Consider the following 27,427-nt stretch of genomic DNA (forward strand, 5'->3'; position numbering starts at 1 on the left):
TGCAGTACAGTGGGGATACACATTTTCCAGTGTGGTATTTTAACTGTCACTGAAGCTGGATTAAGTTGCATGCCCAAAGGAATAGAGTGTTACTATAGTGAGCACAGCTGGATTTAAAGTGGGAATAACCAATAACCATACAACACAAAAAAGTTTCAATAACACACCACAATACAAAGCATAAAAAAACTAGATTACAAAAGTCAGTTAAGAAGTTTCTTTGAGTTAGTCTTTACATTCTCAGAGAAACACACCACGCAAGCTGACTCTGGTAGGCATCGTTTGTGGTAGGCATGACCTGCACGTGTGCATGAGTGGACAAGGTATAGTTAGCATAAACTATAGCAAGCATAAAGAAGGTACACAAGCATAATTAAGAAGGTACACAAGCATAATTAAGAAGGTACACAAGCATAAAGAAGGTACATAATTATAGTACAATTTGAAACTTTGAAAGTGCTGACTAAAGCCTTTCAGTGCCAGTACATTGTATAAGCAACAAACCTACAACAAAAATAGGCTTACAAAAACCCAGCACACACAAAAACAAAAACACCTACAACGTTTGAAGCAGACAATAAAACTCACCACATAGCAGAGCGATGACTCCTGGCTCGAGGTCTGACACAGGAGAGAGCAGGGAGAGTCTACACAGGGGGCAGGTGGAGCCTGGCATTGTACGCACTCCCCAGTGTACTCCCGCATCCTCCAACCATTCAGAGAGAGGGGTCACAGAGGTCATCATGAGGGGGGTGGGGTGATCCTGAATAGGCGTGTACATGAGAGGACATACTGTACAAGCTGACGGCATATGGCACACAAACACACACACACACACACAAACACACACACACATAGTGCGTACGGAGACACTTAACCAAACACAGTGATGCTACTAACTGACAGCCGGTTGTTGTACAGGTAGTGATCACCTACCTCTTGTCTTCCCGTCATCTCAGAGTTCTGCACAGTCAGAAGTTGTGGCGCTATGGCCGTGGGTCGTGGAGACCAAAGGTACTGGTCCACCCTCTCCAGTAGACTGTGTCCTAGTGACCTGTGTGTATGTGGGTGTGTGTGTGTGTGTGGTGTGTGGTGGGGTGGGGTACCTTAGAGAACTAGACACGAATTTTTTGAATGTACTAATAGATCTAATGTGCATGCTAGTACATGTAGTCTCACAAGCAAGCAGCATAAAATTAGTTAGTCATTAACACTGCCCTTACCTCTGTCTTGTCTGAATCTGTACCAGCTGAGTCAGCACTCCATGTAACTGCTCACAGAGAACACCTCCGAACCCTTTGCCATGGTTACCAGACAGAAGCTTGAGGACAATCTCTGGAGGGAGTGCCCCTGTCATTAGCCTCAACACTCCCGCCCACGTAAGCTCAGCCACTGCATTGTGTTCTCCATCACATGGCAGTGTTTTACTGACGTCGTCAGTTTCTGGTGATGTAACAGTTTGAGAGGGGTCTAGTATAACAGTAGCTTGTTTGGCTGAGGGACAGTCTGCCTCTGGTTGGACTGGTTTGTCCTGTACAGTGGCCTCGGGCAGAGTGGAGCTAGCCTGTGAGTGGGTGTCGTGAGTGGGTGTGGTCTCTATGTGGACATCAGGAGAGGAGAGCAATTCCAATAACAGTTGCCAGTCTTCAAGAGTGACAAGAAGGTCACCTGTGTGTGTGTGTGTGTGTAGGGGGGGGGCTAAGGAAATGCACTAAGTTGCAAAAAAAAACTCCAGCAGGTGCTGAACATTAACAGTGCCCGGAAAAACTTGGATACGTGCATGTACTTGTATTTCTCATTTTGTTATTTCACTAATTCCAGAGGGGCGTTTAGTGCATTATGACTTTGCGTTAATGCATTATGACTTTGTGCTAAGTGTATATTGCACTTAGCAACAACGTAGCAACTGGATATACGATTTGAAGTATACAAATATCCATCTGGCATGTGTCTCACATACCCCATTTCTGGTTACTGGTGAACAATGAGAGGTCCTTCATGTGTACTAGCACAGAGAGAGCTCTTCTCTTGTCTCTCATGGCAACAGACAGTCGTACAACGCCCAACCAGTACCTAAACAGTAGCATACAGAATGTGAATGTATATCTACATGATGATCGATGTACAAGTATTGCGCTGATATTACGGCACACACTGATAAGCTAACACAACATCTGCTGCATTGGGAAAGTATTCGGTTGTGTCAACACACGATACATATTCGGATAATGTCCATGATGGCATGATTAACCCTCCTACCTGTGCTTGAGACAGAGGTCTCTAGCAGCTTGAGTGACACTCTCCCCTCTCAGCTGAGCACACACTTCCGTTAGCAACTCCAGCAATGAAGCAACTGGCCTAGCAAGGGACAAGTTATGTAAGGTTAAACATTATGTAAGGTAAAACTTTTTAAAACAATATTTAGTTGGTTGCATGCTTCAAGTGTTTATCGTACCATCACTGTTAGATTCATTTTCACTTACTTGCTCTCAAGAGCTGCTCCCAGTGACTTCAGTAGCAATGCTGAGTCAGCACTCCACACAGCAGCCAGTTCGTCACGTTGTCTGCTCTCTACTAGCTGACTGAGGTAGTGGGTATAGGGGTGCCCATCACATGACTCATTCTGGTGATCTGATTGGCCGACCTCGCACGCTACAGCCACCTCCCACATAGTCATAGTGGGGTAACAGCTCACACACTTCTCGACAAATGAGTGGGTGGAATCTGCATACAGCCTGTGGAGAAGAGGGGTCACATGAACGTCTAAAAATCACATGTGCACATCTACAACGAGGTAATCACTTTTAAATTTCTGGTGTTTCTGATTATTACCTCATCAAGAGAGATGGTAGTCGGTACAGTTGAGGGTGGTCAGGATCAGAGGTCACCTCTTGGAGGCTCCTCTCACCTGTGTAGCGAGGGAGTACATGCCATCAACAAGTAGGGATGTGCCCACACAGATCAGTTGCTTAGTAACCAACGGCTAATTTGTGTGTTGACGATTGAAATAGTCACCACTTTGAACAGTCTAGGCATATCACTGGCTACAGCGTGGGTACGTACATTGCTGAACATGGCATAGTACATGTATTCTACAAATGAGAGGCGCTAATATGCCAGCTCCACCCACCTGGATCCATACACGCTGCCAGCTGTCTCCAAACACTCACTCTCACGGTCCAGTCTTGCTGACTCAGCATAGTCCACACTCTCGACATGTCCAGTACAGGGTAGTACTTGCACACAAACTCCGCCAGGCCTTGAGGTGAAAGGTCATCACTGTAGCAACCCATTTCGAGATACAGAGAAACTAGATCGGAGACGATTTCCATAACAGTGGAATTAACATCAAGAGACCACCCTCGGTTAGTGGCCTCCCTCTCAGATCCTAAGAGGTGACTTCTATAGGTGTCTAGTTTAGACAGCCAATCTTGGAGAGGGCCAGCCATCGAGGCAGCAGCACAGTAGAGCAATGGGTCCTCCAGTAGGGCCCTAGGTAGTAGGGAGGTACCGTATTACTAGAATAGTGTGCGGGTGAAAAACCTTTGAGAATGCATGAGCCAAATGAGCAGAAAAATGGACTCTTTGCGATCTAACTATTGTGTTCTGGCAAGGATCGTGTGTAATTACCAGCACTAGTTCAGGTTTTGCAATTGCAAAGTGATCAACGCTCGCAAAGTTTGCATAATTATTTTAATGCTCGCAAAACATTAATACAATGTCAATAGCTGAGAATGCAATTGGTAAGGATACACACTCACCAAGTGGAGTTGGTGGCCTCGATAAACTCCTTAGTCTCTGGGTCCATAGTTGGTCCATCTGTTTGCTCCTCGCCCGTTACCGGAGGGGGAGTGGGTGAGAGTGCCATTTCCCCCTGTTCCAGGGGGGGTGAGGTGGGGGATGGGGTCGTTACGGAGGGTACAAAATTCTCGTTGGTGTAGAGTGTGGGTTGTGAGTCTTGTGAGGCGCTGGATAGTGACGAGAGAAGTTCTTTCACCATCTCGACAGGCCGTTGCAGTCTGTTGGACTCCACCACACCTTGCTTGGCTATATTCTTCATCTTGGACAGTAAAACCGATGGTTTCTGTAGCCCCACAAAGAGATTAGACTCAGAGAACCCTTCTGCTAGCGAGTTGACGGGACCATCAATGTACTTTGGTACGAAGCCATTTTGAACAATTGTGGAACTTGTGAGGACAGGTGGTGGTGTGTGGGGGCGTGAGGGGTACGGTGACACACTTTGACTGCTAAGAGCCGAGTTCTGGTGTGAGGGTGGAGTGGGCGGAGGAAAACCGGCCTCAGGGAAGGGAAGGGTCTCTTCAGGTATGTGGACGAGACTCAGTGAGCGTGACGGGGAGGAAGTCTTTGAGGAGAAAGATTCTGAGGGGATAATGGTAGTAGATAATACCGTATAGTGGGTTGTTTTTGTTATGGTGGAAATTTTTGTATATTTCGTATTGAAGAGCATCATACGAAAATAAAACTACGAAATTATTCTATCGCAATAGGTTCAACGTCACTATCCTGAGCTGTACGAATATTTAAAATATGAAATATATATATAGCCCATGGTCCGAGGCCAGAAAATGACAAATTAGGCCGCGACAAAATTTTGAATTGAAACACATCATTTGAAACGAATTTTTCTAAGCTTTCAGAAAATTTTTGACATTGGATCAACTGTACTCAAGTTATGGCTGTTGAAAGACACCCCCCCTCCGTTTAATCAATGATTTTAGGAATCTTTCAGCTGTCATAACTTGAGTTCTGTGTATCGAAAATCCCAAATTTTAGGTTTTTCTGAAAGCTTAGAAAGAGACCTTTCAAATGGTACCATCAAAGTTGATATTCGAGAGATAAAAGTGTTTTCTAATTAAGCCGTACCATGGATTATAGCCCATGGTCCGAGGCCGGAAAATGACAAATTAGGCCGCGACAAAATTTTGAATTGAAACACATCATTTGAAACGAATTTTTCTAAGGTTTTAGAAAATCCTAAAGTTTTTGACATTGGATCAACTGTACTCAAGTTATGGCTGTTGAAAGACACCCCCCCCCCCCTCTGTTTATAATCAATGATTTTGGGAATCTTTCAGCTGTCATAACTTGAGTTCTGTGCATCGAAAATCAAAAATTTTAGGTTTTTCTGAAAACTTAGAAAGAGACCTTTCAAATGGTACCATCAAAGTTGATATTCGAGAGATAAAAGTATTTTCTAATTAAGCCGTACCATGGATTATAGCCCATGGTCCGAGGCCGGAAAATGACAAATTAGGCCGCGACGAAATTTTGAATTGAAACACATCATTTGAAACGAATTTTTCTAAGCTTTCAGAAAATTTTTGACATTGGATCAACTGTACTCAAGTTATGGCTGTTGAAAGACACCCCCCCTCCGTTTATAATCAATGATTTTGGGAATCTTTCAGCTGTCATAACTTGAGTTCTGTGGATCGAAAATCCAAAATTTTAGGTTTTTCTGAAAGCTTAGAAAGAGACCTTTCAAATGGTACCATCAAAGTTGATATTCGAGAGATAAAAGTGTTTTCTAATTAAGCCGTACCATGGATTATAGCCCATGGTCCGAGGCCGGAAAATGACAAATTAGGCCGCGACGAAATTTTGAATTGAAACACATCATTTGAAACGAATTTTTCTAAGCTTTCAGAAATCCTAAAGTTTTTGACATTGGATCAACTGTACTCAAGTTATGGCTGTTGAAAGACACCCCCCCCTCCGTTTATAATCAATGATTTTGGGAATCTTTCAGCTGTCATAACTTGAGTTCTGTGGATCGAAAATCCAAAATTTTAGGTTTTTCTGAAAGCTTAGAAAGAGACCTTTCAAATGGTACCATCAAAGTTGATATTCGAGAGATAAAAGTATTTTCTAATTAAGCCGTACCATGGATTATAGCCCATGGTCCGAGGCCGGAAAATGACAAATTAGGCTGCGACGAAATTTTGGATTGAAACACATCATTTGAAACGAATTTTTAAGCTTTCAGAAAATCCTAAAGTTTTTGACATTGGATCAACTGTACTCAAGTTATGTGAATCGAAAATCCAAAATTTTATGTTTTTCTGAAAGCTTAGAAAGAGACCTTTCAAATGGTACCATCAAAGTTGATATTCGAGAGATAAAAGTATTTTCTAATTAAGCCGTACCATGGATTATAGCCCATGGTCCGAGGCCGGAAAATGACAAATTAGGCTGCGACGAAATTTTGGATTGAAACACATCATTTGAAACGAATTTTTAAGCTTTCAGAAAATCCTAAAGTTTTTGACATTGGATCAACTGTACTCAAGTTATGTGAATCGAAAATCCAAAATTTTATGTTTTTCTGAAAGCTTAGAAAGAGACCTTTCAAATGGTACCATCAAAGTTGATATTCGAGAGATAAAAGTATTTTCTAATTAAGCCGTACCATGGATTTATATATAATATAAATGGGTAGTTCATACGAAAATGTGCACCAACGAAAATTACCCGCTATACGGTAATATAGAATGTTATTGCCGTGGTACAACAATAGAATAACTAGGATGGCTTACCTGGCAGGTCAGGTGTGGACAGTCTCTTTCCTTGAGGACTGGCAGACTTCTTCTTACGAGAGCCTTTCTTCTTGTTACTCCTCTTACCGCCATCTTTGGAGCTGGGAAAAAAATAAAACGTGGCTTAATAACACTACCATAAGTAAGATCTTATAAAAGTTCAAAACATACATCAAAGCTTCCATAACTCACATTCCTGAGATTCACCAGATTGCTATAAGCAAAAATTTTTTGGCAACCTTTCCCTTTCCTATACTTTGCCCCCTTGCTTAAATGATGGCCTGTATATGTACCTACATTTACATCTGTCATGCACACACACTGTACATACACACTGTACACACACTCACCCACCCACCACACACCCACACCTCACACACACTCACTCACCTCCCACTATTACTCCTCACAGGAACGGCCACCACTACATCGTCATCGTCAGGGGAACAAGACGACAGTGCAGCTGCCACACGATTAGCAAAGTCCGGAGGAGGTCTCTTCTGTACTCTAGTCTCAATGTCAACCCCTTCAGGCTCGAAACTCAAACGATTCTCAAAACTATGCGGCTCACTTATGGACACCCTCCCTCCAACGAGTGAAGAGGAGAGGACACTAGTGCCGTACTCCGGTGTTCCCTCCATGGATACCTCTGTCCGCGGAGCTACTCTACTGGGGATAGTCTGAGATTGGGAGCGGCTATAAAGAACGCTGCCTGCCTCTTCAGGAAATGCAGATATGGTGGATGATCGTCGTGAATTTGATCTACTTGTTTCTTTGCTCGTGGATATCGTGTCATCATTATTGACTACCTGTGTTAGAGATGTTAGGCTGCTAGAAGCTAACGAATCACCTAGATCATCTGGAATCAATGTTGAGTCAGCTTGATCGGATGGAATCAGCGTGGAGTCAAGGGTAGGTTCAGTTTGATTACTTGACAAGTTAAAAGCCAATGGAAAATCAGCCTGAGGGTCTTTGTCAGAAGTCACATGAGTATCGGTAGAGGCTTCCTCAGAAGTCATGTGGTCGATATCGGAGATCACATGATCAACAGTGGCAGTATGGTCAGTCTCAATGTTACCATCAAGATGATCGTTTGAATACGCTGTGAGGTCAACTGTCTCATAACCATTGTCCAATTGAGCACTTTCCAATTGAGCGTCTTCTTCGATATTGCTCTCTTTGATATTACTCTCTTCACTAGATTTAGAATCGACAGGTTTTGCGTTTGTTAGATGACCGTATTTGTCCTCCAGCTCCGCCAATCGAGTTTTGAGGGCTTGTAGAGTGGGTGTGGCTTCATCTGGCCCCTCCATCAATGTACGTACATCATTGTAGAGTATTTCATTTGAGGCCATCTTGACAGATATCTCCTCACTGTGTGCAGCCAGTACCTGAAATAATGGACATCTTAATGCAACAAAATTAATCATCATTAAGCATCAATGCTATAAATGTATCACCACGATCTTTACTAAAAGTGAAAACTTCATTGCAAAGGTTGTTATAAACATAGATTGTCCTGCATATGCAAGCAAATTGTATTATCGTTAACCAAAGTGACAAACAGACTTGACTGCAATACCTGTGTTGCTTGTTCTTGGAGCTCCAATCTAACCAGCCATTGTATACATGTCTCCATGCTCACAAAGCTCACGACCCTCACACCGCCACCCTCACACAGCACAAACAGCTGATGACCATCGCAATAGAGGTCCAGAATTGGCCCCAAGTCAGTGGTCCACGCAGCCAGTCGATACGCTCCCGGCTCAAACAAGAAGAGGTCCTTGTTCACCCATCCGACCATCAGAGAACCGTGGAGGAGTGTCAGACGAGCAAAGTTGAGAGAATGACTGAGTATATATTCAGAAGAGCTTGAATAGTCCGGAGATAACCTGCGAGTGATGATATTGTGTTAAAGAGATTATTGTCTGGCGAAATTTCGACCCAAAGAATTATAGGAAAAAGTCAATCCACATTCTATCTATTGAGTGACTCACCCCACACCTAGTACAGGAGAGGGTGGTATGGACACCGCATCTTTGAGCTTTAGAGTAGACACCACTGTACCCTCCACGTCAGCCTGAGGGTTTACGTAAGAAAGTTAGCAACATCATAATTATAAACGTTAATTCCATTTGTACAGTATCCTAAAGTACAGAATGACATGTACCTGCCACAGACGACCCCCGGGTCTAGCAGAGAACACAATGGGGGGTTTCTCTGCCCCCCTCTCGTAGAAGCAAACTCCAAACATCCCGTCCCTGGGTCTAGTGCCAATCTGCACCGTCTCCTTGCTTAGCAGTCTGTGTATGAAGCAGCGTGTCTGTGTGGACACAAGCAGTAGCTCCTGGTGTACATCCTGGAGGGGGTGTGGTGATGGGGGTTTTCCCTATATCAAAGGGGGCGTACTCACCAGCTGAACTATTGGGACCTTCTCTTGCAGTAGAAGCTCATCAGATTTCTTGAACAACTTCTGTTGCTGTTAGGGATAGAATGAGAACTATAAAACTATACATGTAAAGGAAACTGTTTATGGAAGTCAGTCCGTGTTGTTTGCCCCACCTACCTTTGGTGCGTGGGTGACCGCCACTCTCCCTTGATCGTCACCGAAGAACACTCGTGTCCCCCGGCTGTCCCATACCAGGTCTCTGAGCACACCCTCCTTCAGTAGAGAGCACACGTGGACACGCTGGGGGGGGGGATACTTTATTGGTGATGTTACACAAATTAAAAAAAGTAAATGCTGACTGAACACACAGCTCAAGCTAATGTAATTTATCAACAATTAAAAAAGATAGTTGTCATTGAAACAGGCATATGTTACTAATGGTACCTTTGAGATGCCTTGCTCTTGGAGGTTGAGTTCCCACAGTCCAAGGTAGCCCCCTCCACTGCACACAGCCAGGTAGTCCCCAGTAGGAGAGAACCGAATCATCGACACACTACCTTCCTGCATGTACGTGAGTACAAGTCATGTGATAGCAGGGGGACTGTGCGTGCATGTATGTGTGTGATTTACCTTACTGGCCAGGATTCGGATATACTTGTAACTGTCTCTGTGGAAACAGTACACACCCCCAGTGTTGGCTCCCAGTGCCACATAACTCTGGGATGCTGCGATACAGGTGTACTGTATAGACAGAAAAGTAGGTGTGTGTGTGTTTACATGATGTATTTATAAGGCTCGTGATGAAACTATGGATACATGGGGTACTAGTAGATATGGGGGTTTGACTTACTTTAATCTTCTTAGAGCTCGCTATGGGTGCTGTGATGGTTCCCGTGGCTCTTATTGAGAGTAGACAACTGCTGAAGGAGCTAACATCTCCGTCAGCTTGCTGTGCCATTGTTAGCTTTTAGAGGTCAAAGAGCATTAAAATGGGCGTGGCTTGTCTGCAAAAAAGAGGGGAGGGGCTGGTAGCTAAGGATGTTGAGCTGAGAGCTGAGGTGGTACAATGGCTGGAGAAATAGACCTGTTCAGCTTTGGGCAAGGTGAGACCAGTTGCACACACAGCTTGATGACACAGCCGCGCATCTATGACTCATACAATGCTGTAGCTATGGCCGGCTGCATGTAGCTACTGTAGATCTGATCTATTTGGCTATAATGCTAGCTTACACATAATTATATACATCTAGTTTATGCTGTGATTTTTTGCAGCTGTCCCTCCCAATAAAGTGGTGTTTGGATGTGCGGAGGAACGCAAGATGATACCCAACCACACCCTCCCGACAAGGATGGGTATAGAGATGGGTATCAGGGGGGCGCCTGATAGGGGACCCGGCCGCTATGACCCTGATCCCGTCAGTCATACACTATAGTAGTATAGTACAGCTCTCTATGAGGCGTAATATTGTGTAGTATCACTGCAAAAAAATGTCAGATCTAGCTAATTATTACATTGTCGATTTTTATTTGTACAGGTGACACTGTTTCCAAAGCCTCTCGGTTCACGAGTGCACAGTACCAGGGGGTGGTATTTTGGAGCAACCTTGGCGAGCAGGCTACCAAAATACACCATGGTAATCATACTGCATGCATATCACACACACACACACACACACACACACACACACACACACACACACTCACTGACACCCCCACCACCCCTCAGGGTAGTCAACCTGGACCTGCCGACTACCAAAAGACGACGTACATTGATCCAAAAACAATGTACAAGCCGTTTGGCAGTGATCAATCAAGACTACCTGCTGACAGGAGGAGTCTTGGCAAGCTAGGACCTGGAAGGTACCAGCACGACGTCCCAATGAGCAGACATGTGGAGTACAATGCAAGCTTTGGTGGGGAGAGAGCTCTGCGTGGGATTGTCACCGTCAAGTGTACTAAGGGGATACCAGACAAGGTATGTTCTAGTCTTGCACCACACTGCTGTGGTATGTTCTAGTCTTGCACCACACTGCTGCGGTATGTTCTAGTCTTGCACCACACTGCTGAGGTATCACTGCTTACATACATGTAGTGTAAGGAGTGTAAGAGAGAACCCGTGGGAGACTACTTCGAGAACAGCAACTTTGCACTGTGTCCAGACTGCTACAAACAGCTGCAGGAGTCCACTCCGATATCCAAGCAAGACAGTCTGCAAAGGTTCTATAAAGTGAGGGACTGTCGCACAGTACACAAGCACGAATTTCTCGGGAAGGACTCGAAGATTATTGTGAGTATATAGTTATCATGCGTGATGCATCAAATTATTGATATTTCATGCACGTACAGATCAAAACTGAGAAGGAACAGAAAAAGACACGCCTTAAAGAGGCTTATTTGAGACTGTACTATTCTTAAAGAGACAAACATTTTTTGTTTGTAAACTTTTTTAATTCTCTTTGTCAATTAAATGGTGACTTTAGAAGTATATTGCCATTAATTTAATTCCATGCAAAAAACAAATGGATAAAATCATAATTAAAACACAATAAATTATGTAATTATAATGGGTCAACAAGCACACAGTTATGAGAATAAACCTAGCTACTCTTGTACAAGCCAATATACATATAAATATAACTCAATTTGGTCATGGCCCTCCGATAGTGCGGCCCGATGATGGGCATGTGTTTGAAGGGAAGAGTGAAATGCCAGACCACCCATATCAGAAACACACCAGCTAGGGTGGTCCAAAACACCACAGCCGTGCGCGGCAGAGGGATGGTGACCACGTCCCAACCCATCTTGACAATAAGAAGGGCCTCACAGAAAATGGCGACAAAGGTCAGCCACACATAGCGTCCAACACGAGCATTCTTATCTCTGTAGTGTGTGTGTGTGGCCATGGGGGGGGGGGATAAGTGCATCATGTTAGTACATATGTATATTGGCTTGTACAATGTACATGTATGTAGGTTGAGTGCACTTATGCCATTATAATTACATTATATATACAATGTCATGTATGATAGGTTAGGCCTTATTTCCACACACTTGGTGCTCAAGAACTCATAGATCTCATGTGTAGCACACGCTCCTCCGAAACCGTAGATAATCTCACGAATGACGTTGATCATGTGCTCGGGAGGGTACCACAGAATAGCCTTGAGATAAAACGTGTTCACCTCCTGCATCAAAAACTGTAGAGACAAAATTGAACGGTCAGGTGATGAATAATCGGATAAGATCACACAATGATGTACAACTGGCTACAGATACACTGAATCAGGCATGTGAGGTATGAGAAAACTCACCCATATTGTCAGTAAACATATGGCACTGAATCGTCCGAATGATTCAGTGTAGGCCCAGCGATAGCTAGTCCAAGAGTAGGGCATGAACTGTCCAACAAATCTCTTCATTTTGCCTCTGTAAAGAAACACTCACGATTACAGTGCAATCACTATTACAGTATCCAGTACACACATCAGTCAGTATGTACTATGACATAGATATACAAAAACAATGAAACGAACACCCACTTAGCACACACAAACCACTCAGCAAACAAGACAGACTCTCTTACTTAAGTGTTGGCGTCTTCCAGAGCCCCCGCCATTGATAAGTCTTCATCTCCAGGTATTCACATGTGAGCATACCACAGAGGATGCCCAGAGAGTTACACACTAGAGCATCCATTATCCACTGCACATGATCAACCCCAAGCATACAGTGAAGCACTTCATGTTACTTTAAGATATGTATATACTGCGTGCTTTCTTAGCTAAACAATTAAAAGTATACAAATGGTATTGAAACGTTAGAAGTAGATATACAAAGACCGTACGTGCAATCTCCATGCCAACGTACGTGGTCCCACCAGCACTCCCCAAAGTTGGGCAGGTGCACCTCCAGAGTGTACTCGACTAGCTCAAAGCCTATACTGAGCACAGTCAGCAAGAACCAGTCCCTGATGATTACTGCCTACAGTAGGGTGGGTGCGGGGTTAGTTATAAGAACCAGTCTCTGATGATTACTGTCTACAGTAGGGTGGGTGCGGGGTTAGTTATAAGAACCAGTCTCTGATGATTACTGTCTACAGTAGGGTGGGTGCGGGGTTAGTTATATGAACCAGTCCCTGATGATTACTGTCTACAGTTATATATCAGAAAAGTATCTCCATAATTTGAATTGAGTGGCTTGAAAACAATGATCATGCAGTATAATGATGTATCAGTGCTGGCTTCATTACTCAAGATAGTAGAGAAACTGTTAATGTTAAGTATTTAGAACTTACTTTCCCCCACCATCCAAAGAAGTGACAGAGTACAAACACGTCCATTTTCTCCATTATGTTGGAAAACGGACCGTTTGGATGGTCAGGAGCATATACCCGACAGTCTACAGCATAGTTTGTCTCCTTCAGTGGTTTGCCTAGATTGGAGTCTATCAAAGTTAGGAAGCGTCTGCTATCGTCAGTTGTCTATGGACAAGGGAGAGGGGTGAAATAGGTGAGAGCAAATCACATGTTATGAATCCTCTGTTTATTAGTCTGAGCAAAAACCATGGTTCCTAGGAGTCGTATGTCAATCCATTACAACTTTATTCACAGATCTGTTAATGATGTGTAGTAGTGCCAGTAATTGAGATCATAATGATGATAACAGACAGACCTGAAACAACAGGAAGATGAGCAGTAGTACATAGAGGATGAGCACACACAGGACCAGTCTCCACAGGGCAGGGTGTGGCCTCACAAACGGACCATTGGGCATGTGGATCATCCCAATGAGAATGAACACGATCACCACGGCCACCACTCCTCGTTGGATGTTGAACATTGTGTCATTGTGAGGCTGCTCAAACAGAGCCACGTAGATGAGCCCCAGACCAATGAGGACCCCTGCACTGATAGTGTGGGCCTGCCTGTGAGGGGTAAGGGTGGGCGTGTCCATTAGATACTTCTCTGGAGGATGACTGTTTATAGCTCACCAGAAGAAGGTGTTGGTGCCATCATCATAGACCTGCTGGTGCTCTTCTTTCTCGACCCCCTTCCCTCCATTAGCCATCTGGTCAGCTACGAGACGGGTGTCCATGCTGGCCATCAATTTAATTTTGTCTTCACCTCGCCTTTTTACTGAATCAAAGGTCAATAAAAGTGGGCGTATCTCGTTTCATTTCTTTCTCTTCTTTTCTGCCTCCGAACCACGTGGCCCAATGCAGTTGTGCCACACCAGCTCTCTGATTGTCAACAAAAACCTTTTGTCTGGAGCTGGCTAGTCGACAGACAAAACTCACACATTACATAAAGCAAAGCAGACCTTGCCGACAGACAAAGCTCATCCATAAGACAAGGCAAACACTGAGACAGTGACAACTCTGTGGCAAGAAAGATGGCTCATCAGTTGATGTCTAGAGCCTTTGTGTTGGGGCTGCTTTGTACCTCTGTGCTAGCAGGACCTGCTCTGGGTAAGTGTGCTTGATACTTGATAGAACTTACAGTCATTACTTGATACAAAACTAGCTGCTCTTGCTGAAACTGGCTCAGATTTGGTAGAACATTAATAATTTGTACACAAACTGACCGTGCCTCTATTTATATGCAGATAAACGTGGAGCCAAGGAGCTGTCTGATGAAGATCACTACGATGGAGACGAGTATAAGCACAATCCTGAGTACGACCACGAGGCTTTCCTGGGGAAGGAGGCGGCCAAGACCTTTGATCAGCTGCCTCACGAGGAGGCCAAGAGGAGACTCGGGTAAGCATGTAACAGATTCATTAATCACTTGTATCATCTCACTACTGATTGTATTCTTCTTGCAGGATAATAGTTGACAAGATTGACAAGAATCGTGACCATCAGGTTAGCCAGGAGGAGCTCGAGGACTGGGTGAGACACGTTGCCAAGCGATACGTCTACGATGATGTCGACAGTGTGTGGGACTACCACGACCTCAACAGTGATGGCTACATCGATCTAGAGGAGTATAAGAACGTCTCATTTGGTGTCATCGATGGTAAGTCCTCCATAGTTACTATCAGCAAGGGTTACAGATGGCACTCCATTAGATAGTGCTTGAAAGTTGTTATGAAACCTTTTTTGTTGGCATCTGTTGCCAGCTGTGGTTGGCCGCGATGACCTTGTGGTTTCTAAGTGATACCTGCATGTACTTTGCTGAGTTGATACACTGTCTCCAATCCTCCCACCAGATTTAGATATGGAGTATGACCACCACCGCCACCAGACCTACAGGCAGAGGATCGCCAGAGATGCCAAGAGGTTCGGAGTGGCCGATAAAAATGGAGACCAGAAACTGGACAGAGAGGACTTTGCAGACTTCCTGCACCCAGGTAATTCAATATCTAGAGATTCAGTAAATTGAGATATGTCAGTATTAGTGTGTTATGTTGTGTTGCCCAGAGGAGGCCCCCCGGATGAGAGAGATTGTGATGGAGGAGACCATTAGGGATATGGACACTAACAATGACGACTTTGTCACACTCGATGAGTACCTCAGTGAGTTAGTCTCTTAGTAGAAAATCATGTTAGGAAGGAAAAAAATAGTTGTTTTTGTGGTCAGGTTTTCAGAAGTAGGTCGTTGTGTTGAGCTTGAGGCGTTTGATTTGGCCCAAATAGCAACTCTATAATAGCCTTTTAAGTTCTCTCCCTAATTTCACACAACTGATACTGTGAAGTGTTATTATGTTGTACCTTTATTCATTGTTCCTTGCCCCTCACAGATGACCTGCTGCCAACGAGTGAGCGTCAGGGAGGGGAGGAGCCAGAATGGCTGCAGTCCGAGAGAGAACAGTTTAAGAATTACCGTGACAAAGACGGGAATGGACGACTGGATATCGAGGAGGTGGGGGACTGGATCATGCCCAAGGAGTATGACCACGCTCATGCTGAGGCTAACCATCTCATGCATCACGCTGACGCTAACAAGGTGAGGGTGGTGTGATAGTCACACAGAGTTGCATTCACTAGTGAGCTTTTTTGTACTGTACTGTGTGCCTTGTGTATTTTGTTATCCACATGTCTCCCCCCTCAGGACAAGATGCTGTCGAGGGATGAGATTCTTAACGATATGGATTTGTTCGTAGGCAGTCAAGCCACCGACTTTGGGGAGTACATGATGAGACACGATGAATTTTAAAAGACACTATTATGATAGGGACAATATTAAATCAGCTCATTTGTTTTTCAGATATAATTATATCAACATAAAAATTAATGTCAGATTAGAGATTAGATTAGTTTGATGCGCATGTGCAGTAGTGGAGGCCACATGGAGTGATAAGGTTGAGCCACGTAAACCTCGACGTAAACAAAGGTCTTTGTTCCTGTCAGCTAGCTGTCTATAAGCGCAGCAGTGACCGAGTAAAGGTTAGAATCGTCATATTGAAGCAATGGAGAGAGTGATACTGTTCCTACTGCTCGCGTGTGCCTCAGTACTGACTGTTGTTCAGGCAGGACCCGCTCCAGGGAGAAGTAATAAATTGCTGACATTGATATTAAAAAGCTCTGTCTTGACATATAAATTATAGCTGGAATAATATATGCAGTGCTTTCAATCAACATTTTTTATGTATAAACTATCCCCCCTCTCCTCAGCTGAGCGTGGTCAACGAGATCTCTCTGAGGAGGAGCATTACCCTGGCGACGGACATGATGATCACAACAGTGAGTACGACCACGATGCTTTCCTGGGGAAGGAGGAGGCGGAGCGTTTCGATCAGCTGCCCCCAGAGGAAGCCAAGAGGAGACTCGGGTGAGACTTTCAACACTATAGATGGAGTTGTATTGTGAAATGCTTAATTTTTACTATTGTGCATATATACTGTATAATATTACTGTGCAAAATTAGACTTGATAGAGATAATTATGTTATCATTTTTTGTGTTACTTTTCTCTCTTCTGCAGTATAATAGTGGACAAGATAGACGTGAACAAGGACGGAGAGTTGACAGAGGAGGAGCTCGAGGAGTGGATACGGATCGTAGGGAGGAGGTTCGTCTACGAGGACGTTGACAGGGTGTGGTCTTATCACGATAAAGATGGAGATGGTTTCATCTCTTTGGATGACTACAAACAGGCCTCCTATGGAACCATCGACAGTGAGTCGAGATTATGCTGATGTATTACAGTACAAAGTTAAAGTAGTGCAAAGCTTCATCACTCTTTTTCTCAGATATGGATGAGATTTTTGACCACCACCGTAATATGACGTACAAACAGAGGATAACAAAGGACGAGAGGAGGTTCAAGACTGCCGATGAAGACGGTGATGGGAAAATGAATAGAGAGGAATTTGCAGACTTCCTGCATCCAGGTTAGCCTCAGGCAATGCCGCCACCATGGTTACACTTCAGTTCAACTATATTATTCACCTTGTGTTTTCTTACCGCAGAAGAGTCTCCTAAGATGTTTGATTTGTATATCCAAGAGACTCTCGAGGACATGGATAGAAATGAAGATGCTGTTGTCACTATCGAGGAGTACATTGGTGCGTCTATCATCGTAAATAATTAGGATTGAGAATTTCAATATCCAATTTTTTTAACTGTTTGAGGCTTCATGATCTACATTTTGGTCCATCCAGAGGACATATGGCCTCATTATGAGAGGGAAGAGTCAGAGGAGGAGCCAGACTGGGTGAGGGCAGAACGTGAGGGGTTCGGACAGCATAGAGACAGGAATGGTGACGGACACCTCGACAAAGAGGAGATACGACACTGGCTACAACCCCAGGACTACGACCATGCTCGCTCAGAGGCAAAGCATCTCATCTACAATGCTGATGCCAACAAGGTCAGTGGATGGTGATTGGTGACTGTATAATGTATTGTTAGTGATGCGATGTGAAGCCTCCTACACTCGAGTTATACAGTCGGTTACTGTAGGTGAAAAACCTTTGTGAAAGAGCCAAATCAGCCAAAAAATTGACCCAACTATTGCATTCTGGCAGTTTAGGTTTTGCGATTTATTTTTGTGGTGATCAACACTCGCAAAGTTCTCATAGTTATGTGTTTGATGCTCACAAAGCATTCTTTTCAATTGGTACAATTATTACCCCCACCCCCCCCCCCCCCCACGCACACACACACACACACACCCCACGCACACACACACACACACACACACACACACACACACACACACACACACACACACACACACTGCAGGACAAGGTTCTCTCCAAAGAGGAGGTGTTGGACAATTACGACTTGTTTGTGGGCAGTCAAGCGACGGAGTGGGGAGGATACATGATGAGACACGACGAGTTCTAGTTATCACTGCAAACTGCAAACTCTATAGCAGCGTACTGTTATATTTCTTTTTTTTTTTTAGAGAAAGCTTTTTGCTCTATGACATTATTTTGTGTGTGCTCATTGTTCGTTCTTGTGGTTCAATGGTAGATTCTCAGATGATATAATAAGGTGACGATCAGAGTGATAATGACCATAATGAGAATGTCTGAGTAGGCATGCTCAGTTCGCAACACGTGGCCCAATAGAATTCTGGAACATCAGGTACCTTCTGGAAAATTAAGGAAGACAAAGACCTTTTGTTGAGTCTAGTGCTTATAATAGAGCCACTGAGCACACACCAAACCAAAAGAATAATCTTCTAAAATCATTTAAAGACAATCATTTTCAAGACCAAGATGTCTTCAGGGAAGCTTCTCCTGGTGCTCATGATGACTGCCACAGCCATGGCTGGACCCTCAGGTATGCAGCTCATGCAATGCAAGCATTGTTAATTTTTAACTGCAAGCTATGGCATGCAAAACAAATGTGTTGTAGAAATCATGTAGCTATCTTGTAGAAACCAGGCATGCATGCAGCTAGCTAAAATAAATATTTTGCTGCACGTATTGAGGATGCACTTTTCTCCAGGTGTGAAGGACCTCTCTGATCAGGATCACTACAAGGAGGGAGTTCACAACTCTGAGTATGACCACGAAGCATTCCTGGGGAAGGCCGAGGCTAAAAAGTTCCACGACCTACCCCCAGAGGAGGCCAGGAGAAGACTGGGGTGAGGGAAACTCTGTGCTCAATTTTGCATTATTTTGTGTCTTGAGATTTGTCACTGAAATTCTGTGTTTTTCCATTGTGCAGGATAATTGTTGACAAAATCGACACCAACAAGGACGGCAAAGTATCCACGGATGAGCTATCCGCCTGGATCTCCAAGGTCTCTAAACGCTACGTGTGGGATGACGTGAACAGAATGTGGGACTTTCATGACACGGACCACGATGGATTCGTTAACCTGGACGAGCATAAGGAGGTCTACGGGGTGGTCAGTGGTGAGTTGGAGGGATCATTTGTACAGAGTGCATGTAGTGTTGCCCTTATTACATGTCCACCCATTCACTAGTGAGCATTTCTTTGCATGCTGTACGGTTCCCATATGTATGAAGGCTTCTGTTGGCCTCACCTGCTGATTATCACCAATCTCCACACTTCTTTGTTTAGCTGAAATTGCCATTGTCTCTGCATGTCCCCTCCCCCCCCCCCCCATTGTAGATCCTGAAGCTATCTACGACACTAACAGGCAGATTACTTACAAACAGAAGATTGAGAGGGACGTTCGCAAGTTCAAAGGCACTGACAAGAACAACGATGGCAGACTCAGCAAAGAAGAGTTTGCAGGATTTCTACATCCAGGTTAAATAATTATGCTTAAAATTAATAATGATTGTCTAAATTTATAATCCTCTCCCCTTCCTTCTTTCCTTCTTTCCTTCCTTCCTTCCTTCCTTCCTTCCTGCAGAGGCTTTCCTTGAGCTGCGAGATGTGTACATTAATGAGATCATGGAGGACATGGACAAGAACAAGGATGGATTTGTTACCATGGAGGAATACGTCAGTGAGTGGTGCACTTGTGGTAGCTATAATGACTTTTGAGACGTAACTAGCAAATAAACTCTGACCTATGCCTACTAATTATTTGTAGTTTATTGCATGTACAAAAGTAGCAAGTTACTGTACTGTCTTGCACGTTGTAATCAATATTGTTCTCTCTAGATGACCGTTGGCCGGTTAATAACCGTCCCAGCTCAGGGGAGGAGCCAGACTGGATCAAGGGTGACAAGGAACAGTTTAAAAGCCACCGAGACAAGAACCATGATGGCCGACTGAGCAGAGAGGAGCTGGCCAACTGGATGTCTCCCATTGACTATGACCCTGCCGTCGCTGAGGCCAGGCACCTCCTCAGCCATGCCGATGCTGACAAGGTGAGGCGTAAATCAGAAAAGGTCACATGATAACGCCCAGGCCAATGCACTGAACTTGTAGTGATTTGTGCACGCATGTCTGACCTGCACAAATATCCATTCAAAGTACCAGGAGTACATGTACAGCAAGGGCATATCTACAATATACTTATACCTTCCATGATTATATAGTTGTGTTGATTAAAAATGAGCACTTTAAAATACGTGATCTGCATTAACCCCCCCCCCACACACACACACACACACACACACTCCACACAGGACGGAGACTTGTCACGGGTTGAGATTATGGGCAATTTGGATCTGTTTGTTGGTAGCCAGGCAACCGAATGGGGCAACTTCATGACCCGACATGACGAGTTCTGAGATAGAGGCTGGCAAACATTCTTTTAGGACGATTTATGTATTGTTTGTGACCATAATACATCAGAACTGTGGTGTACTCGATGATTTACTTGTGTCTTTTTTTTTGTACATGCCAGTTATTCTTCATAGAAACAGTTGCGTTTACAATGAACAGGAATGCATGGAATCATAAAGATCAGGTGTACAGATGTACCTATAATGTGTAAGATATTTTTCGAGGTACTATAAGTTTTCGCGGTTTACTTCCGGCCTCAGAGGGGTGTGTCTTAAGTCTCATTCATTTTTTCCAGAGGAGGTCCAGCTCAAGCAATTAGCCTCAGCAAAACATACAACGTGGGAGGAACGTGGGCGGATAATTATTGCTCAATCAAAGGCTGCACAGCGCCTGTCCGTACCTCTGCATTTTTTCAAGCGGCTTGTAGAGTAGAAGAGAGTATTGTGAGACGCCACTAATTATGAGACAGTTTTTTTTTTAAGGAGTCTTTTAGCTGTTCTTTCTGCAATTAATTATAGTAATAGCACTACCTCTCTAGTATTTTTCCAAAAGAAATTTGAATTTGTATGCTTGTGTTGACAGAGATACCACAATAGTTTGTTTAAGTAGTTTAAGTACAGAATTTAATTGGAGAAAACATTATTTTAATTGGGTGTAAAATAATTAATAGTAAGTTACCACAAGAGTAACTGTTTTTTGTAGACAGGAGAAGGACTGTCCTTCAATATAAAAAAGTCTAAGATATGCCAATTAGTGTTAATTGAATGAATTTACAATGGTATCTCGTAATACCTCCCCTGTCTCATAGTATCCAAATCATCGCAATCACTAAAATCTAGCATTAGCTGCAAACAAAGCACTTTCACTCGAAATTTTGCTTTCATGCAAAGCCTATTGACCATAGTTGTTAGTGAAGAGACTAGTTTGCTTCTTCAGGAACAGGGGGGTCCAAAATATAATAGCCCCTTGTAAGCTTACTCCATAATAATTATGCTCTAATCGAGGTTTCCTAGTGCGCATGCCTGAGCTAGCTAGCTGGCTAACCGCATAACCTCATAGATGATAACCTGTACTGCGAGTGCAACTTGCTGATCAGGGTGAGCGAGAAAAACTTGAGGTGAGCAAGCGAAACTTGATGATCAAGATGAGCGAGTACTACTAATATATAAAGAGCAAGCATCTCTAGCAGGTAGTCTACAGTTGCTATTAAAAAAAGAATATTGTAAACCACTTCAGTATTCTTCATACAAAAGCAAACATGTCTGGAAAAGGTGAATGAAAAGTGTTAGTGTCTGTGTTGTTCATCAAATGTGATTCATGTGTAGGTGATAAGAAAAAGCCTGTTGAGAAAAAGGAAGAAGGAGAAGATGTGAGCCACTGTACACTATTATTTTGTTTGTTTTATAACATGGTTTTTTTTCAGGCTGCTGCTGGTCAAAAGTCGAAGCTACGGGAAACGAAGCCTGCAGAAGAAAAACCTGAAGAGCCAAAGAAGGGTGAGACAGAGTAGATATAGTTGTATGTGGAATAATGTAGACCCTGTGTTTATAGATTTTGCTTCACTGAGAACTGCATTAATTTTTTATGCTATCTCTGTAGGTGGTGGAAAAAAGAAGGGGAAAGGAAAGAAGTGATAATTTAATTTCTTCATCCAATGGAACTCTGCATTCATTTAATATTCTTTCTGTTTAATATGTTTGCAATGTCTGAGCCAATTAATTAAAATTCTTGTTGGATTATAATTATAAGGGAAATATTAACAGGATAATAAAATATACATGGAAGTACTAATGAAGTTCACAGTTCAACTAGGTCTGTAATGTTCTGCCGGGGCTGTGTCATGTGATATGGGAAATAGGAAGAGAGTTGATTGTACAAACAGTACCGCTGGGTGGAGAACGATCGCTCACGGTTACCTACAGGGCAAGGAAACAGTGTGACAATCTTACAATAAACCTCTAAGAACTACCAAGCTGATTTTGTTAATCAATTTTCAGAATTGGCAAGGCTTTGGGTCAATACAGCCCCCACCCATAGCAAATGTTGCTATGCACAGAGCTCGGGTACTCACAGGCCATGATTTCCTCTGACATTGGTTTGAAGAGAGCACTTGCCAATTCACGGAACTATAGGTAGCACACAAGTTAATATTTAAACGTGTAGGATAGATACTGCTCACCTCAGTACTCTCTCGCGTGTTGCCGTGATCAACCAACCCAGCCAGCTGTACTCGGAGGTAGGAGATGGCCTCAACGGGAGACTTTGCTGTCAGCTCTGAGAACCTGCACAGACCAATGTTAGAGAACGCAACACCATACTTGAGTGAAGGCTCACTGTTGCTTTCTTATTGCATACCGACACTGTCTCACAAGCTCTTCTTTTGACAAAGACACCAGCTGTAAATGCACAAAGATAAAAGATGACAAAAGTCGAAGTATTAGCTCTTTACCTTTAGCTCCCAGAAATCGTCCATCCTCATGCTGGATGGGAGTGACTTTGAGGGGGGGCCAGGGTTTCCACCAAACATGTAGTAGACATCTTTAGAGTGGTTGTACAGGAACTGGTGAGCATAGCGAGGGAGTGGGTGTGTGGCACATGACTGATCACCCTGGGAGACGCACTTCCTGTACGAGTGAGGTAGGTGGGGATTATGACGGACAGGCAGTGACCTCACCATGAGGCTGTCTTAAAATGGTAGGTCCATAGAGAGTTGAAGGCACTCTTGGAGACCTGGCGGCTCTCCTTCTCCTCCAGCTGACTCAGACTCTGCAGGGGGGAGATGTACATGCTGGGGGAGGGGGTCATTAGATCAATACTTACGGCAAAGAGACATATCTCAGACTTGTCTGATTTGAGAGCTGTTCTCACAGTGAAGCCAGACGCAGGGACTGCAGCAAGAATGCACACAGCATTTGAAACAAAATGTCATTTTCTTCGACAGAATTGCAAATTGAAACACATACGTACTTTGAGAGGCCACTCCGTCCGCTAACACTGTGGTGATGTCAGACTGGAGGTCATACATAACCATATCACTGTGGGGGGTATGTATCAACCAACTAACGAACCAATAGCCATGCCTTCTGATGACATCACAGTGACATCATCTTGCTCACCTCAACTGGTCCTTGCCTCTTTGCCCACCCAGCACATACAGTAGACGGTTCTCCTGCAGACACACATGCATGTACACACATGCATGTACACACATGCATGTACACAGATGCATGCACACACATGCATGTACACACATGCATGTACACACATGCATGCACACACATGCATGCACACACATGCATGTACACAGATGCATGTACACACATGCATGTACACACATGCATGTACACAGATGCATGCACACACATGCATGTACACAGATGCATGCACACAGATGCATGCACACACATGCATGCACACACATGCATGTACACACATGCATGTACACACATGCATGTACACAGATGTACATTATAGATAATTGGTGCACTAAAATTCGGTAAGATGATCAAAAGTAGATAATTAATTTGTAAAGTGCAGGAAGTGGGAAAATACAACACTCATTTAGCAGACTGCCAAGTAGAACAATTCATTTTCCATGCACAGACAGACTAGAGACACACAACGCATATGCGTGCTTCTCGAGGGTGGGCCGTACTGTGAGAGCAGAGCCACTTACTGAGTCCAGGAGCATGGAGTGAGCCATCCGTGGCACGAGGGCGTAGCTGTAAGGCTGAGTGATGAGGTCCGGTTGTATGCATACCCACTGCTTCTCAGTTACAAAGTAAGCGTACAGTCCACTGTAGCGCACACCAGAGCCACGACCAGTGATGAAACTGAACACACATACACAACATATGACACACTTCTAAGTAGGGGAGGCTATCCAGAGCCCCAGAGTATACAGAGGTTATTTACCAAATGCACCATCATAACACCATGTACTTAAAGCACATATAATCATTATAGCTCACTCTGATAGGATCCTCCCTCCAAACACATACATAGTCTTGGTGCCCTCGTCAAAACACATCTACACAAGAGGTAAAGATAGCAAAATAAAAGAATGCTGTACCTGGTGGTCAAAGATGAGTTTGGGCCCGTAGTCCCTGTAAGTGTCGCTGGAGAGGAGAGTCCACGAACCCTTACTGATTGAGTAGCTGTAGAAGTCAGCCTGTAGGGGAGGAACGGAAAGTACCAGCTCAATTCCAAACTTACTGCATTAATTAACAAACACAAAAATATTATATATTTTACATTCACAGGTTCGTCAGCATCGGTGGAGAGGTCAATGAGTGCACTGGTAGACTGCTCAAAGTACTGGCCCAACAGGTAGAGCACCCCCTCCTCACTGTCCAGGCACATCTTGTGACACGAGCGTGCACTCGGACCACCCTACGTGGCGGGAGATCATCTATACTTACTTACGACCTATCTTTGTTTACTCACTACTAGTGAAGTGTCCTGACAGATACAAGTCCACACTCCTCTCTCAATGTCGTAGCTCCAAAGGTCAGAGAGGTCATTTGCTCCGTCCCAGCCACCGTGGAGGTATATGGTCTGTGATGTGAGGTCGAGACACATCTGATGACCCCCACGACCCACTGGACCACCACTGACCCTCTCACCAGCTGAGAAATCCAAACAAATATTACTGAGATAATAACGAAAGTAAATGTGAATGTGCCCATTAACTAAGTAAATAGGCAAATGCATTCAGTACAGTAAGAGTTGTTGTCACATAACTTGCATTGTAACTGCACATACCTTGATCTTTAGGGTGTAGTTGCTTCCATTGAGCATTGATGGGCTGCTCTGCTATGTACCCACCTAGGTGCCCATCTGTAGGGAAGGGGGTGGTGTGAGGTGAAACAATCCATAATAAGGTTTTTCTCACCTGCAGCTGCCTCCTCAATCAGCTGCTCTGCTGCCAAAAAGTCGCCCTTCACAACCTGTAGTCACGACAATGCACGCTGGATGATACACACGCCTCTACACAGTATCTATGACAAAGCAGAGTTACTTACCAGTAGGCCGTGGAGACGTGATAACAGGGGGTGCTCCAGTGAGACCTTGGCCTTCTTCTGGAGAGCCTGGAATGCCTCACTGTAATCGTTCTCCCTCAAATGCTTGAGACAGATTCTCACGGCCTCGTGCTCGCAATGTCCCCTGAACTTATCCACAGCTGCAGACACCTTTGTCTTGTCCACTGAGCCACAAAGACTGACGTACCAGATACTGAAATTGAAGCTGTATCCCCACGACTGAAATGGAGCTGAGAAGCAAAATTGGTTATTATTATAGGCTCAGGATAATTAAATGTGTGTAATTAGTACGAAATTAGCTACAGTGTTGTTTTGCACTCCATTTGTTGGTACCATGGATTATAGCCCATGGTCCGAGGCCTGAAAATGACAAATTAGGCCGCGACGAAATTTTGGATTGAAACACATCATTTGAAACGAATTTTTCTAAGCTTTCAGAAAATCCTAAAGTTTTTGACATTGGATCAACTGTACTCAAGTTATGGCTGTTGAAAGACACCCCCCCTCCCCCTCCGTTTAATCACTGATTTTAGGAATCTTTCAGCTGTCATAACTTGAGTTCTGTGGATCGAAAATCAAAAATTTAGGTTTTTCTGAAAGCTTAGAAAGAGACCTTTCAAATGGTACCATCAAAGTTGATATTCGAGAGATAAAAGTATTTTCTAATTAAGCCGTACCATGGATTATAGCCCATGGTCCGAGGCCGGAAATGACAAATTAGGCCGCGATGAAATTTTGGATTGAAACACATCATTTGAAACGAATTTTTCTAAGCTTTCAGAAAATCCTAAAGTTTTTGACATTGGATCAACTGTACTCAAGTTATGGCTGTTGAAAGAAACCCCCCCCCCCCCCTCCGTTTAATCACTGATTTTAGGAATCTTTCAGCTGTCATAACTTGAGTTCTGTGTATCGAAAATCAAAAATTTTAGGTTTTTCTGAAAGCTTAGAAAGCGACCTTTCAAATGGTACCATCAAAGTTGATATTAGAGAGATAAAAGTATTTTCTAATTAAGCCGTACCCTCACCAATTTTGATGTACTGACAGGGGAAGACGTCTTGTTTCTGTTGGAAGTGAAGGCTGAAAGTTTCAGGTACAGGGTCGTTGCTGAGGCCGCTGCAATACAAGAGCAGCCTAGTCATATATAGTGTACCAATCAACTAGAGGCCATCTCTCAACCCAAACAAACACGAAAAAACTGATTGTGTAAATAAAGGCACGGTTTTTCATAATATTGAGTGCACTCACTCCTCTAGGAGCAGGTGGAGGCGGTCAGGATTCATGCCTCCATAGACACGGAACTTTCGCAGGTTGCACGGATGGCTCTTGTCATACTTGCCAAACTGAATGCTGCTCACTATGGACGGTTGATGCAGCTTGAGGATGACAAACTGGGGGAGCTAGGATATTAAATGCAATTTTTGAGACGTTTCATTAAATTACCTGAGGCAATCTGTTGTCACAGGAGAGCCAACGCGACTTTGGATCCGAGGGATTGTCAGTTAAAATCTTCCTGCATCGGTATAAACAGTGTCATGTATGAGCCATGATTATGACTATATTAACATTAATAACATATATTCATATGCCATAATTATTATGGCATGTGAATGTATCCCAAAACTCACTCTGGAGTGAAATCTCCTGAGAAGCTAGAGCAGCTGTGTATGGAGTAGTCCAATGCATCACCATCACTTGAGTTGGCCATTACATGCTGTCTGATTGCACACAACTAAAATTATGTATACAAAGCTGCTCAGCTTTATCAGTGTAGGTAAAGATCGACCCAAAAGAAATTTGATATTACTAATCACAATGTGTCTCAATGGTTGATG

The 27,427-nt window shown here is 43.7% G+C and overlaps 6 protein-coding genes and 1 long non-coding RNA gene across 8 annotated transcripts; 4 read left to right on the forward strand and 3 right to left on the reverse strand.

Annotated features, from left to right (window-relative positions):
• Window positions 1-112: 112 nt before the first annotated feature.
• LOC135346762 (uncharacterized) lies at window positions 113-9,957 on the reverse strand. The gene is made up of 20 exons (XM_064544494.1): window positions 9,797-9,957; window positions 9,577-9,687; window positions 9,391-9,507; window positions 9,124-9,246; window positions 8,971-9,036; window positions 8,728-8,916; window positions 8,555-8,637; window positions 8,140-8,449; window positions 6,948-7,948; window positions 6,558-6,658; window positions 3,762-4,380; window positions 3,131-3,492; window positions 2,833-2,908; window positions 2,484-2,735; window positions 2,260-2,358; window positions 1,961-2,073; window positions 1,224-1,668; window positions 937-1,054; window positions 589-763; window positions 113-298 (listed from the first exon to the last, which is right to left on the reverse strand). The coding sequence occupies exons 1-20, from the start codon at window positions 9,902-9,904 to the stop codon at window positions 204-206; spliced, it is 4,563 nt and encodes a 1,520-aa protein (XP_064400564.1). The 5' UTR covers window positions 9,905-9,957; the 3' UTR covers window positions 113-203.
• LOC135346765 (uncharacterized) lies at window positions 9,938-11,466 on the forward strand. The gene is made up of 6 exons (XM_064544498.1): window positions 9,938-10,049; window positions 10,219-10,361; window positions 10,482-10,580; window positions 10,673-10,921; window positions 11,039-11,233; window positions 11,293-11,466. Exons 1-6 carry the CDS (start codon window positions 10,013-10,015, stop codon window positions 11,359-11,361), a joined length of 792 nt encoding a protein of 263 aa, XP_064400568.1. The 5' UTR covers window positions 9,938-10,012; the 3' UTR covers window positions 11,362-11,466.
• Window positions 11,417-14,104, reverse strand: LOC135346763 (phosphatidylserine synthase 2-like). 2 transcript variants are annotated; one of them, XM_064544496.1, is made up of 9 exons: window positions 13,936-14,104; window positions 13,617-13,869; window positions 13,241-13,426; window positions 12,814-12,927; window positions 12,530-12,648; window positions 12,258-12,372; window positions 11,998-12,143; window positions 11,585-11,826; window positions 11,417-11,554 (listed from the first exon to the last, which is right to left on the reverse strand). In XM_064544496.1, the coding sequence occupies exons 1-9, from the start codon at window positions 14,046-14,048 to the stop codon at window positions 11,544-11,546; spliced, it is 1,299 nt and encodes a 432-aa protein (XP_064400566.1). In that variant the 5' UTR covers window positions 14,049-14,104; the 3' UTR covers window positions 11,417-11,543. The 2 variants fall into 2 exon arrangements, with proteins under 2 accessions (XP_064400566.1, XP_064400565.1); XM_064544495.1 differs by having other exon boundaries at window positions 11,417-11,826.
• A 40-nt stretch (window positions 14,105-14,144) lies between these two features.
• On the forward strand, window positions 14,145-18,359 carry LOC135346423 (uncharacterized). The gene is made up of 13 exons (XM_064544039.1): window positions 14,145-14,412; window positions 14,550-14,703; window positions 14,769-14,962; window positions 15,156-15,296; window positions 15,367-15,462; window positions 15,687-15,892; window positions 15,998-16,097; window positions 16,561-16,717; window positions 16,870-17,063; window positions 17,138-17,278; window positions 17,357-17,452; window positions 17,549-17,757; window positions 18,132-18,359. The coding sequence occupies exons 1-13, from the start codon at window positions 14,337-14,339 to the stop codon at window positions 18,234-18,236; spliced, it is 1,869 nt and encodes a 622-aa protein (XP_064400109.1). The 5' UTR covers window positions 14,145-14,336; the 3' UTR covers window positions 18,237-18,359.
• A 105-nt stretch (window positions 18,360-18,464) lies between these two features.
• Window positions 18,465-20,705, forward strand: LOC135346764 (calumenin-like). The gene is made up of 7 exons (XM_064544497.1): window positions 18,465-18,677; window positions 18,846-18,984; window positions 19,068-19,258; window positions 19,479-19,619; window positions 19,726-19,821; window positions 19,980-20,188; window positions 20,450-20,705. The coding sequence occupies exons 1-7, from the start codon at window positions 18,614-18,616 to the stop codon at window positions 20,552-20,554; spliced, it is 945 nt and encodes a 314-aa protein (XP_064400567.1). The 5' UTR covers window positions 18,465-18,613; the 3' UTR covers window positions 20,555-20,705.
• A 987-nt stretch (window positions 20,706-21,692) lies between these two features.
• Window positions 21,693-22,285, forward strand: LOC135346771 (uncharacterized). Its single transcript, XR_010398108.1, has 4 exons — window positions 21,693-21,820; window positions 21,875-21,918; window positions 21,973-22,045; window positions 22,149-22,285. It is a non-coding gene; the product is annotated as an uncharacterized LOC135346771 (long non-coding RNA).
• Window positions 22,260-27,362, reverse strand: LOC135346768 (muskelin-like). Its single transcript, XM_064544502.1, has 21 exons — window positions 27,221-27,362; window positions 27,036-27,105; window positions 26,841-26,983; window positions 26,620-26,708; window positions 25,574-25,821; window positions 25,444-25,498; window positions 25,314-25,388; window positions 24,996-25,177; window positions 24,804-24,941; window positions 24,622-24,720; window positions 24,521-24,579; window positions 24,226-24,382; window positions 23,666-23,718; window positions 23,517-23,608; window positions 23,370-23,437; window positions 23,224-23,315; window positions 22,999-23,173; window positions 22,884-22,945; window positions 22,729-22,831; window positions 22,621-22,675; window positions 22,260-22,465 (listed from the first exon to the last, which is right to left on the reverse strand). The coding sequence occupies exons 1-21, from the start codon at window positions 27,298-27,300 to the stop codon at window positions 22,347-22,349; spliced, it is 2,214 nt and encodes a 737-aa protein (XP_064400572.1). The 5' UTR covers window positions 27,301-27,362; the 3' UTR covers window positions 22,260-22,346.
• Between the last annotated feature and the right edge of the window lie 65 nt (window positions 27,363-27,427).

This window comes from Halichondria panicea, chromosome 13 (assembly GCF_963675165.1).
Source record: "Halichondria panicea chromosome 13, odHalPani1.1, whole genome shotgun sequence".
In the NCBI taxonomy this organism is placed as follows: Eukaryota; Metazoa; Porifera; class Demospongiae; order Suberitida; family Halichondriidae; genus Halichondria; species Halichondria panicea.